General features: G+C 36.3%; 1 protein-coding gene across 1 annotated transcript in view; it reads right to left on the bottom strand.

The window, feature by feature from the left end:
- Window positions 1-5,195: 5,195 nt before the first annotated feature.
- Window positions 5,196-12,602, bottom strand: part of PCDH7 (protocadherin 7) — a 292,091-nt gene continuing 284,684 nt past the window's right edge. Inside the window, exon 3 of the mRNA XM_086612214.1 lies at window positions 5,196-5,575. Within this exon, the coding sequence (XP_086468340.1) occupies window positions 5,196-5,575 (380 nt within the window). The remainder of the gene's footprint in view (window positions 5,576-12,602) is intronic.

The following is a 12,602-nucleotide window of genomic DNA, read 5'->3' as shown; positions in this document are numbered from 1 at the left end:
AGATAAAAGACAAAATAAACAAACATAAGGTCACGCCTTGCATACTACACCTAGTATAAAATAAACATGAAAGCTTGATTGAAGTTACTCATTAAAATACTCCTACTGCTGAAGAGGTTGAGGGGTAGCTCATTCGAGTGTGATGTGGGAGATCTGGGGTCAGTTGGTGGATTGAATTCTCTCCACAGGCATGCAGATGCAGACCTCTGCTTGTGTAAGGAAGAATCCTTCTTGACACGTTCATTAGAGAAGACCAGGCAATGTTAACTGAAAGCACAGTCAGAGAGAGAAATTTGCAATGTAAAGTTTATTAAAAAAAAAAAATAATTAATTCTGGCCAGGCTGTAGTCACAAAAATCAAATCTAATCTGCAACTAAGGTAAAAAGATAGAAATTTCTGTAGTGTTCAGTGGGAAATTGTACACACCGATTTGCAAGGTCTCTGTAGCAATACTGTATTTTGTAGAAAAAAACAGGGAGGGGGATGAGTTTTCATCTTTGATCCCCCTCCCCACAAACATGTTTTACATATTACAACTGATGCAAATCCCAACTTAATGGCTGTTTTGGAACCTGCTTTTTTAAAACAAACAAACAAAAAAAGCAGCATGTGATCCAGACAGCCAAGGAATAAACTCTTTTTGGTTCTTCGATGTTCCTTTTTGAGGAGGGTTTGCTCTTGATCTGTAGTTATGCTAAGATGTATAATTTGATTCACAGCTAGAAAAAAATGGAAGTCTTTATTTCACATTTTGCTCTGAAATGTTGCACTAATTGTGTTGTTCTTTTCAGCATAGATGATGCTTCACTGACATTTTAGGATTTTTTAATATTTCTAAACATCTTGGAAAAAATAACAACCTTGATGGTAATTAGAAAATTGCCACTCCATAATGAAAATACCTGAGCTTTTACTTAAGACTTGTTATTCCCCTTAATATGAAGTTTTAAACACAACTGAATAAGAAGGCCTTTTGAACAGTAATCAGAAACAACTGCTGTCATTACAAGTGCTTTATTTCTAGCATGAAAATATGCTGTCCTGAGTGACAATAACCTCTACCGAGTTTTATTCTCTAGATGAGTAAAACCTCAGCTGCATCAGCAGCTGAAGATGTGGCCAGTTAGAAAGGCAGTTTCATCTTTGCCATGCAAAATATAGGTTAAATATGCAAACTAGCATGTGATTTAATCTGGTAAAAGTGGAATAGCCTGTCAGAGAAAGTACACTGGCAAATGGGCAACCAGTTGAACATGTTATATTTTAATTTGCAGAGACAAAAATGACAAGCAATTTATTTACATAAAACTGTACAAAAGCAAATTAAATTATGTAAATATTTCATAAATAGAGGTGGACTAGCGTTTAATACATTTTGCCATGTTTAGCATAGTTGCGTGCATAGTGACTCATAATAAACAATGATAAATTGTTCTCTGCTTCACTATCAACATCCAAGTTGCAGAACAATAGTCAATGATTAATATTACAAACAGATCGTACCACACTGAATGCAAGTGCTTTAAAATTTAGGAAAAAGTTGTCTGAAAGCATACCCCAGGTAGATGGTGAATGTTGTCGTCTTCCTTGTGTTTATGCTCTTCAGTCAGTCATACACCTTAACTGATGGACTTTCATTTCTATTGCTATTTCACCTGCTTCATTCCTTAAGGAAACACTGTACATTTATCGCCAATGAAACAAAAGAAAAAATATTTCATTGTTCAAGTTCCTTACAAGTGTTTGGTGATGGCTGGATTTATGGCAAGGTCTTTATCCGTATTCTTTGTTTTCCTGCTTGACAACTTCCTAGGGTAGCCCTTCAGTCAATCATTTCAATCCCATTTAAGTTCTTCCCCCATAAAAATAATGTTTAACTTTTTTTCCTGAAACTCAGGCAGCAGGCCAGTCAGAAACCATATGAAATAAACGTAGTGGATCTGAGATCCAGAATGAGCATTAGATTTTAGACCAAAGCTATTGAATTTTCTAATACATATAAAGTTATATATTAACGCATCAATCTATAAAGGTGCGCTAATGTAAAATACATGCAAAGCTCATTTGAGTTTCCCATGGAAGGAAATAAAAGAATGATTTCTATACTGTACAACTGAAATGGGATGAAGGCTAAAAGCAGTTAAAAAAAAATTAATTGTCAATTTTCCTGGCAACATGAACTGGTGACATCTTGCTAAATAATTATAATATAGACTGATCATAGTTTTCCAGGCAGCAGAATGAAAAACAAATTAAAACAACCCCAAACCCCACACAACTAGTAACAAAAAAAAATTCAAGACCTACTTAAACCACAGCCTTATGTTAATAACGCTTAAGACTGGTCCATTAACTGAGTTTGGCAAAAGGCTTGATTTTAAATATATTATTTATAATTTCTCAGAAAATAAACATGGGTAAATATACAGGTTCAAAAAAGTTGGGAATAGCCCCTTATCCCTCAGTGTCCAAACCCAACTACCACTTTACCATAATAATAGGTATAAAAGGCACAGTTGCATATATCGCATTCACCCTAATTTTTTTTTATAGTTTTATTTGTTTATTTTTATACAAAAGCACTCTATTTATGGAGTGGCACCAGATTTAACCTATTTCAAATAAAGAGGAAAAATACAAACACAAAATATATTTTTGTGTCATGCCAGGTCAGAAGAGTAATCAGCATATTAACAGTGGCTAGTTCCACTAGAATTACTTTGAATACTTACAGTAGATAGAATTTTTAAAAAATTATTTCACACCCATTTTAGATCTAAGGAGATGCACACAAGTAAAGTATTTAATGACTGTCTTATGTGGTGCAAAAACTGGTGAGTGACTGCTGATCCATTTAATCTGAAGGTCTTCTAAGACCTGTATTATTAGCTTTGTAGAAAAAGGGTTTAAGAATATATGGAACAAGCTACCTTATTTCTTTTTTTTGTGTGTAATATTAAATAAAATCTTATTAAAGGGAATTCTGTTGAACATTTGTTATGCAATTGTGTATTCTGTTGAAACGTGCAAGAAAAATGTGTATACATTACATAAGCATTTTTAGAAGCATTTTTAAACAGGTACTTACAGATTATACAAAGCAGTAACTGCTGTATGCAGTCTCATAACAAAGTACTAGTTTGCATCTCTCCACATTATTTAAATAATTAAACATACAAATGTTCAATTATTATTAATCTTTGATTTTAGTATTTTCTTTCTAAAATGTGTCCATTCATCATAACTGCTATACACAAACTAATGTTACCTGAAGAAAGTAAACTCGAGAGAGGTGAACAAAATGGCCAATAATGGCACATCCCACTATATGGAGAAGTGAATTCAAAAGATAGTTGTGATGATTTGTATTGATTTACCAACCTCTACTTTAGGCTGTTTAAGGTTTTTCTATGCAATTCTTCAAAGCAAGAAACTACCCAAATCTACATTGTGACTACAGTATACTAGAGAGCCATCTAGCCATGCCTTAATGCCAGGTTAAACAGCCAGGGATTTGAACGCTTTCCCCCCTCTCAAGCTGTCCTTGCCATGTTGTTTGATTGTCTCTTTCATCTGAATGTCTGAGCTCATCCTGTCCTTGTTACTACAGCATCAGCTACAAAGCAACTGGTTGAAGCTCTGCACATTTTGTTGCTTTTATTGCACAAAAACCTGTTTCATTTCCTCTTCCTTTCAAGAAGTGCTCACCATGAGAATCAATACAGCCAGAGCATGTCATGGTAACTTGGACTCCTTTTGACTCATATTGACCTGCTAGGTATCATACCACTGTTCATCAGACCATTTTCTACTTAGTCTAAATGTTACGAGTCTTGACATCATTTAGTATTGCACTTCTTTTGGTTTTAATGCACTTGTGTTTCAAGAAAACCTGCATTATATATTTGACTTAATTGAAGCAATAGGTACTCTGCAACAGCGATGACAAAAGACTTAGTAATCATTCCTTGCACTCTGAAAAGAAGGTTTTTGTCTTGTCACTGCATCATCCCATTGTCCATTTTTTCCATCCCACCAAACACTCTCATTAACACAGCCTTTTATTACTACTAGTAGTTTTTAATTTTGATCTTAAAAATTCCCTGGAACTGGCATATGCAGCATATCGTATGCAGCATCCGCTGCAACATATCATGTCATTACAAAAAAAACCCACATCAGTTCCTTTGGGCATTCAACTGAACCGCACTGGGGAAAAAAAAAAAAGTATCATCTGGGCTTGTGCACTGTGCTGCTGTGCAAAATGCAACTGAAGGTGTGTTATGAGAACATGTGTGTGTCTGTGAATATGTTAGTTTTCCAAGCCAAGTCCCAATACTTAGCAGTTCCCCTGATCCATTGTGTGATCTTTGGCCTTTTTGTTATTACCGTCTTCCCAGCTAGATGTTGGTCTTGCCCAAAATAATGATTTCAACAGTTTATCATTACTGTCCTACGGTATATGTGTTACTAATTGTGTTTACGTTGAGTAACCATTACAGAGAACAAGAGAGGAGGAGAGAAAGAGACACAGCAAGAACACATTTGTTCTATGGATAAAACAGAACCAGAGTTCATGAATCGTAGGAAAGTATGCCGTATTTTTGACTGCAGTCTCAGGCCGAATGTATTTCTGTTTCTTCCAGTCTCAGATGAGAGGTGAGAATATTAAAGCTGTGGTCTTTGCAAAGTGCCTATTAATGATTATTCCTTTATATTTATCTCTATATCTGTATGGTTTCTGAAGGATTGTCCCTGGTGGGGATCAGCAATATTCAGATGATATGTTTTGAATACATTTTTCCTGACCTGTTATCCTTAACAAGCCAGATGACAATTAAACAAAATAAGTGGCTTAAGTCATGCTTCTGCAGAGGGGAAACAACAGTGTGTTGTGTTCTTTTTAATCAAGCTTGTTACTATGGGAGGAATTTGCAACCGTAGATTTAGGAAAATAAAAATCAGTGAGGGGGAATTAGACATGCAAGTAACAACATTTTCTACATTGTACAGTGTAGTCAGGCAGACAGTATAATTAAATGCCTGCCATGGAGGCAGAAGTGGCAGGCAGATCTTTTGTCTCTTTGGTGGCCCCCTCTTTTTTGTTTCTTATTTTTTGTTAAAATTGTTTTGATTTTAAGACTTTTGCCCCTTTCATTTCTTATACGAAAGAACTTTGTTGACACTTGTTAGCCTACAGGTAAACTTCTCTTCTAGTTAGAGTATTGACAGGAGATGGCTTGTATTCCCCTGTCTGTGTAAGGGGGATATCCTCTGGATTGCCTTCTTCATTTTTGCTGAAACTCGCCGCGCTGAAGGTCTCATAGGATGAGGTCAACTTTTTGTTAAGGAGGTTTCTGTTGCGATCACCCATGAGGGAGGCTTCTCCATTGGCCAGCTTTTCCTGACTGCCCCGTTCATCAACAGGCATGAAAGTGGAGAGTTTTGGCTGGCTCTTCTGCTTTCTTTCAGGAGAAGTGCGAACTGGCATCCAGCAGGAGTCCGAGTGGCCGTATTCATCACACTCTCGGGTACACTTCCCTGTCAGGGCGACATCTGGCAGAGGCCTTGAATCTGAAAGTAAAACAGAGTTGTCTTTACACATGAATAATATTGCAATGACTTCCATTGAAACTAAGAATCCTTAAATTCACAAAAGGTATTTTTAAAGGTCTTGGTAAGAATGTTGCAGTAAGTTCCTCAGTGAGTTTTTTTACATTGCATGTGCCCACAGGCAACAAGCATATCTGTACAGTTATCCTCTACCTCAAGAACTGAAAAATAAGACTATTAAGCCACTTTCTGTGCTTGTAAATCAATCCCAAAAGCTTTTGGCATTAGGCACTGAATGAATTTTGATGTCTAAAAGAGTTAACCAAGCACTTAATTCCATACTGCAAATTTTCTTGGAATTATTAAAAATACCTTTCTTTGAATTTTTTGTAAAGAATGCTTTGAATTTATGTAAAAGGAACCTGACACCTTTGACCCTGCAAATACTTATGAACATGCTTAACTCCCTGCAGGTGAGCATCGCTGTTATTGACAATGGGATTTAGTTTGCACATCATCTAAATCTCTGCTTGTACGTCTCAGGGCATTTATTTTTAGTCCACAAAATGTTACACAAATCGTACAATCAATGATTAGTAGGGGCATACAAAAAACCTGCTTTTGGTTATAGATGTAATTTAACATGTACGGATAAAGCTGTTCCGTGTGTTGCGTATGTATGTGGAGGGACAGGGACAATTCGAGTCCTGCCAGGATAGATGCATTGTTTTATAGGTGACTTGTTGTGTTAGAAGGTGTCCTGATCCAGATTACTGTGTCTAAGCTTTCCAGCTACTGTACTTGTACGAGCTTTCACTGAAAACTAGCAAAGTTCAGGGACTGCAGGATTGACTCCAACCTGATAAAAACACAGGTAGTTTTTAATATTCATATTTTGATACTTGCATTACAACTGAACTAAAAAGTTACCTTGACTGTTTTAAGCACTGAGTAAGATTCTAAATCTTTGCTTTTATTCAATTATACTGTATTTTATGATCTGCACGAAATAACTGGAGCTGCCTACAAAGTAACAACATGATATTCAAACAATTAAATTTGACAAAGAACAAAAATCAACAAGTAAATTAATTTTTCCAGTTTATTTGATATGACTTTCATGTGATATGATTTATTTGATGAAACTTTTAGATTTCTTTTATAAAAAATTGATTATCTTGAAAAGGAGCCAGGAGATTCAATATGGAAACACAGTCAGACACTTCATATGGGCTGTGGCAGCTTTCCACCTTCCCCAAATTCAAGTGAACAGTAATTTCACCAGTAATAATCTATGCCTTATAAAATATCTTTCAAAGGCCTATTCAAGCTTTATTGTGTTACTTCTGTTTTGCCTAGTTTTTCTTTGATTTTGGCTGCCAGATGACCTTCTCAAGCAGTGACAGTTCCAACTGTGAAATTTTTATAAAATCGTAAAAAAGATTGCTGTTGACTTCTGCGATTTTTTTAAAGCATCCAAAAATCTTTTGCTTCTTCCAGAATAAACTGCTTTAATTTAAAATATTTACAACAGGTGCTTGTAGAGCAAGCATATTTCATTTCAGCATCTACAGATTTAATCCTGACAGAATTGCAAAAGCTCTTGAAAGTCAGATTTATGTTCATCCTGTCATGATTTTTTCATGCACTTAAACATTCATTTAATGAGTAATTTGTTGCAGTATTGTAAATAAAATGCATATTATTTATTATTAGCAGTTGTTAACATTTTTATAGAATCTATTGTATGTATTCTAAATACTGTATAATATTTCATATTTCAATATGTCACTGATTTTAATGAGGAAAACAACACTGATGTAACTGAGTAACTGTAGCTGAGATGTACAAAGCTGGGAGGAGGGAATTGAGGTGTTTTGTTTTGTTTTGTTATCCCCAGTTGTACTTTGTAAGGCTTTTGCACTTAGACTAAGCCCACATTTTTTCAATGAAGAGTGCAAAGACTATGGACAGTTATGAGCCTATCAATTTTCAGATGACTGTTTTGGAGATGAATACAAAAGACGGGGACTGTAACAGGAAAACTATTTGTCAGTTAAATCTAGTATAATTCTGGCACTCCCTGAAGGTAAGAAGCATAATTAACTGCTGAGCTGTACCTGATGTTCTGTGATTTTTAAACAGAAAAACCCTGTTTTGTGGTTTTTTTTTTTTTTTACAACAGGGCAAATCTCCTTCCCACCTAAATCTCAATAAACTCTTCAAACATCACCTTATTTCCAAAGAGTGGCCATTAAACATTATGCTTTGTACTAGTATTTCAGTTATTACTCTGGAAGAATATTAGCAAATCCTTACCAAGGCAATATGTCTGAACTTGATTAAAAACATAGGAGTATATGTTTATTGAAAATAATTTTTTTGTTATTGCTTGTTGTTTTTCTTTTTCCCAGACTGAAACAGTTAATGTCTCATTTTATCTGATGGTTTCTTTTTTAGTGCAAACAAGTCTTGAGTCAGCATTACTTGGGTTGATAAAAATCCTTCCCTTGTTAGTGGTCCTTCAATCATGCACTTGAAAATTTACCATTTTGCATTGTAGTGCATCCCCTATTCACTTCTGGACAAATATTAGAATGCCTTACAGTAAAGCATGCAGTACAACTCAGCCTAATAGTGCTGTTTTATGAAGCAATGACCTCTAAGTCAGCATGTGACTGACTTGCCCTGTTGGGTTATGTTATAAACCTCATCTTCACACCCACAAAAGAGCTCAGAGATATACTAGCAGGATAATACTAGCCCAAATGTCACCTTGACCGGCTACTCTGAGGCCCATGACAGGGGCCATCAGCACATCAAAGGTCCATCAACCCAGGCCCAGAGGAGCACAGGGATGTAAGTGGCAGATAGGAACACAAATTAAGAACTATGAGGGGAAGAACGTTGTCTGGGCCCCTCCCAGGGCTATTCTAGCAGAGTCATGAGTCCCATCCTCCAGGCGTGAAACCCATCACCATGAGTCATTGGCAGCTGCTCTCTAGATCGCCTTTCTCTCTAACAGGGGGATTGTTGCCTAGGTAGGTAGGGCACATTATGGGATATGGGGGGAAAAGTAGTTTGGGATAGCGCAGGACTTATTATGCAATGTTTAGGGGAGGAATCAAAGGGAGGACAAAGGAGAGTTTTAGGTGATTTGAGTGGGAAAAGAGAGAGATGAGGGGATAAAAGGGCCAGTCACGTAAATAGTTTGCTGGCTAATAAGCTTGTCTGGTTGTGCCCTGTGCCTGATCAGTGCTGTCTGTCCTACCTTCTTACTAATTTCCTTTCTAACTCTTTCTTGGGTATGGGCTCTGTGTTATGTGTGCATGTGCACGTGTACGTCCAGTCTCACTAGTGGACTTCTATCCTGTCCAGCCAGAGAGGGGAATAGAATGAGGCTACTGGTGCTCTTTGTGTTTGCATGAGTGCTCTGAGCGTCTGTGACCTGTGTGGCCAGCTGTGTATATAGTTGGGGAATATGTGTGCTCTGTGTGTGTGCCTACCGGGAATACATCTTAACTTTGCTACTGGTTGGACCTGGGGACATGGAGCAGCAGCAGCAGCCTCGCCTCCCTCAGGCCGTTGGATCCGGTGTGATATAGAATCATATTTTTCTCTAAAACACTCTTCAATTAGTATTTGGCACATACAGTTAATGTAACCTTCTACTCCATTGCTTTCTTGCATCCAAGAGCTTGAATCAGGACAGCATTTAAGCACACATTTAATCTAACATGTTTTGAAATCTGTTGTATTTAACTGCTTTTCTATTTAAAAGATGGACATAACTTCAGCATTTGACAGAGGGGTGAGGAGGGAAGGGTGGGAAGATGATGCAGGGAGAGAGGGAATGTTTTGTGTGTGTGTTATATCAGAAGGTGGGTAAAACACCCAGTACTGTTAGGACTAAACTCTTACTAGTACATAAACTAGCCAGTTAAAGAACAACTTGGGGACTTTCTATACACTGCAGTAGATAATAGAGTTTTAACATTCATTTTGAATAAAATGCCACACTGCTGTAGCTACAACATAATTAAATGCATTTTTGCTAATTCCCTGCACACAGTGACCCTCCTTTGCAGAGTAGTGACTTTATGCCCCTTTTTTATGTTATCTAGCCTATGGAGTTGTGAACAATCTCTGATTTTTTTTTTTTTTTAAAGTTACTCTTGTCCTCTAGCATAATTTACACCCAAACATATCTATCTTGTGACATACTTTTTCAAGTATTCCTCAGTTCAAAAGTTAAACACTTTAGTAGTGACCACACTGCTAGCTGACAAGCCTAATGGAATATGACACAGCAAAGAATTTGTCAGCACAGTTGACAAATCATGATGGGAGAGTACAACAGCTTTCTACCATGGCTACATATCTGGAAACTGACTCAAAGAAATGCTTAAACTGCCAGTTGTTAACAAACAAATTTTATGACAATGCTAACTAATGAGAAAGTAAACCTGGAGCAATGATATTTCTTCTTATACAGACATTTGCAGATTTGGGATTAGATTTTAACTGTTTATACATAGACTACCCAAATTTAAGCTTTTATTTGTATAAAATAATCTTCAGAGTTACAATGAAAGATGTCATCTACATTATTTTCAAAGCTATCCTCTTATGATCTCTTTACATTAGAACTAGGTATTGCTTGACTATTTACAAAGCCATTGTAAACTCGGTCCCTAAAATGCAGATATTTAAACAAGTTTTTAGGTATACACGTAAATGGAGACTTCAAAATTGAGTATTTATAAAGCAGATTTTACTTGCAACTGCTCAGATTTCAGCTTAAAAAAATTGGAGAACATCAATTTACAGGATTTTACAATCTACTTTTTCATTGCATCTGATATAAGCTTCCACCACCAATTTCCAGAGTTAGCTGATAAAAGTTAATTTGTTTAAAAATATAGTTCTTATTAATCTAACAAATCTTTAAACATTTATTGCTAATTTCTGAGACAGTGATAGCTTATGTTTCCCATAAAACTTTGTATGAAAGCATGTAAATGAATGGAGTTGTTTATATGTATGCTCATGTTTCTGTTGATCGTAGCTGACTATTGCTTTAGGGCTAGAAGGATTGCTTGTTATCAAAAAAAGGAAGGCACCTACCACAGCAGTGTGGAGAGGGAAAATATGATGTTCTATATTCAGTTTAAAGCCAAAAATATCAACAACCAAAATATTCCAGTCAAGCCATTTTCTATTATTTCCTCTCCTCTCATTCCTTACCAAAGAAGGTCAATGTATTTCAAGTACAAAGGAAGTATTATGAACACAGTAGTCGAGAAGTACGTTGCAAGTTATGTGCTTTTTTGTGCACACACATTACACAAATAGAATCAAGGATGCACACTCACTTTGACTCCAATCCACATATTTTTTAACAACCATTCTTGTACAATATATTTTACACAAACCTAGATCATCAGTTAGTCATGACGTGATCCTAGCACATACACTCTTTCTGAGAAAGATGTAAGGAGCTTTTAATTTTCTCCTCTTTTGTAAACCACACACACGCACACAGCCTATGGTAACGACAGACTTTAGATGTACTTAAGTAGTAAAGAGCTCTATTCCACTTGTTGTCCCTGGAAATGGAAAACCCTCCAGAGCAATAGTGATACCTTATCTAGATACAATAATTTGAACATTCCCAGAAAAAACTCTGTGCCTGGAAAGCATTCCTAGCTGTAGACCTCTTTGTGGAGGAGTACACGATCACAGTAGTCATATAGTACTTCAGCAGTGCAACAGTACTTCTGTGAACCATGCAGCTTGGTCCACAGGATCTGAGGAGTCATTGGCAGATGAGTTCTAAATAGTATCTATGACAAATCAATGACTACATGCTGCCTTTCCCCATTGACAGATCCATAACAACCCCAGTTCCAGTTATTGAGGACCTGTAAAGAATACCTGTGCAGTAGTTCCAGACTATTGTGAGAAAAGAGAAGGAATAGCAACTGTCAAACAGTAGTGATAGAGACTGTGGGTTGGACGAGCCACTTTTCATCCCACCTTCTCCTGCACTTTGTACACAAATACACTGTTTTCAGAAGACCTTCTAAAATTTAAGTGAAACACCAGTAAGACTATGTAATTAAACAAAAGTCCATTTACATAGGTTTTATATTAAATGGTTTGTTTTATGAGCTGTGCGATTGGAGAAACAATAGAGCTTTTAAAGCATAACAAGTATTGACTACTTGGAGAACAACAATGCAGAAAACAACTGAGAGGGTACATATTGTAGAAAATCACTGTTTAAGGGGGAAAAAAAGCTAAGCTATAACGATACACAGCTACAGCAGTACTGTCTTTGAAATTCCTGCCTTCTAATTGCAGTAATTCAGGAACTGCACCCTAGTTAGTGCTGTGGTATATTCTGACATGCCGAGATACTATTAAAATACTTAAACATGTTTGAAGGCATCAGCAACTTCTTTCTGTGCACCTTAGGCTAAATACAGTTAACAGCAATTGAACATATCTCAAGAAGCATTTAGTGCCCCAGGGCTTGGACTGCTGTCATTCTGAATGTGGTATTACCGTGTACTGCAGAGATAGTGCATGCCATCTCTAAAACCGTCTTACTGAATAAAGTCAAACATAAATCCACTGTTTGAGATATGTCAACTGCACTGAAATAATGAATATATTAATTGGTTTTGGACTAGAATAATTTAATGTATATCATGCCCAATTCTGAAATTATTTCCAGTGCTTAAGAAAATACTTCAGAGTACAGAAAGGCTTACATGTACATTGATTGAATGATTAATAGAGGTATGACAGAAGGATATAAAACAATGAATTCTGAACCTTTTTATTCTTTTGCTATGCAAGGAGAAAAGAATACACAATGAAAGTGAGAATTTTCAATACTTTACTTGAAATATGGTAAAACAAAAGAATACCTTAAACAATTCCTAAGAACAGAAACACTTGCTGTTGTAGTGTGTCAAAAGTCCAAGTACTTAGCTGGTTTCAAGAAAGACCAGAGCAGAATTTTCAAAGCAAACATGAG

This window comes from Tauraco erythrolophus, chromosome 5, assembly GCF_009769465.1.
Source record: "Tauraco erythrolophus isolate bTauEry1 chromosome 5, bTauEry1.pri, whole genome shotgun sequence".
In the NCBI taxonomy this organism is placed as follows: domain Eukaryota; kingdom Metazoa; phylum Chordata; class Aves; order Musophagiformes; family Musophagidae; genus Tauraco; species Tauraco erythrolophus.
Note: the sequence above shows the minus strand (reverse complement) of the source record. Positions and strands in the feature narration are given on the sequence as shown.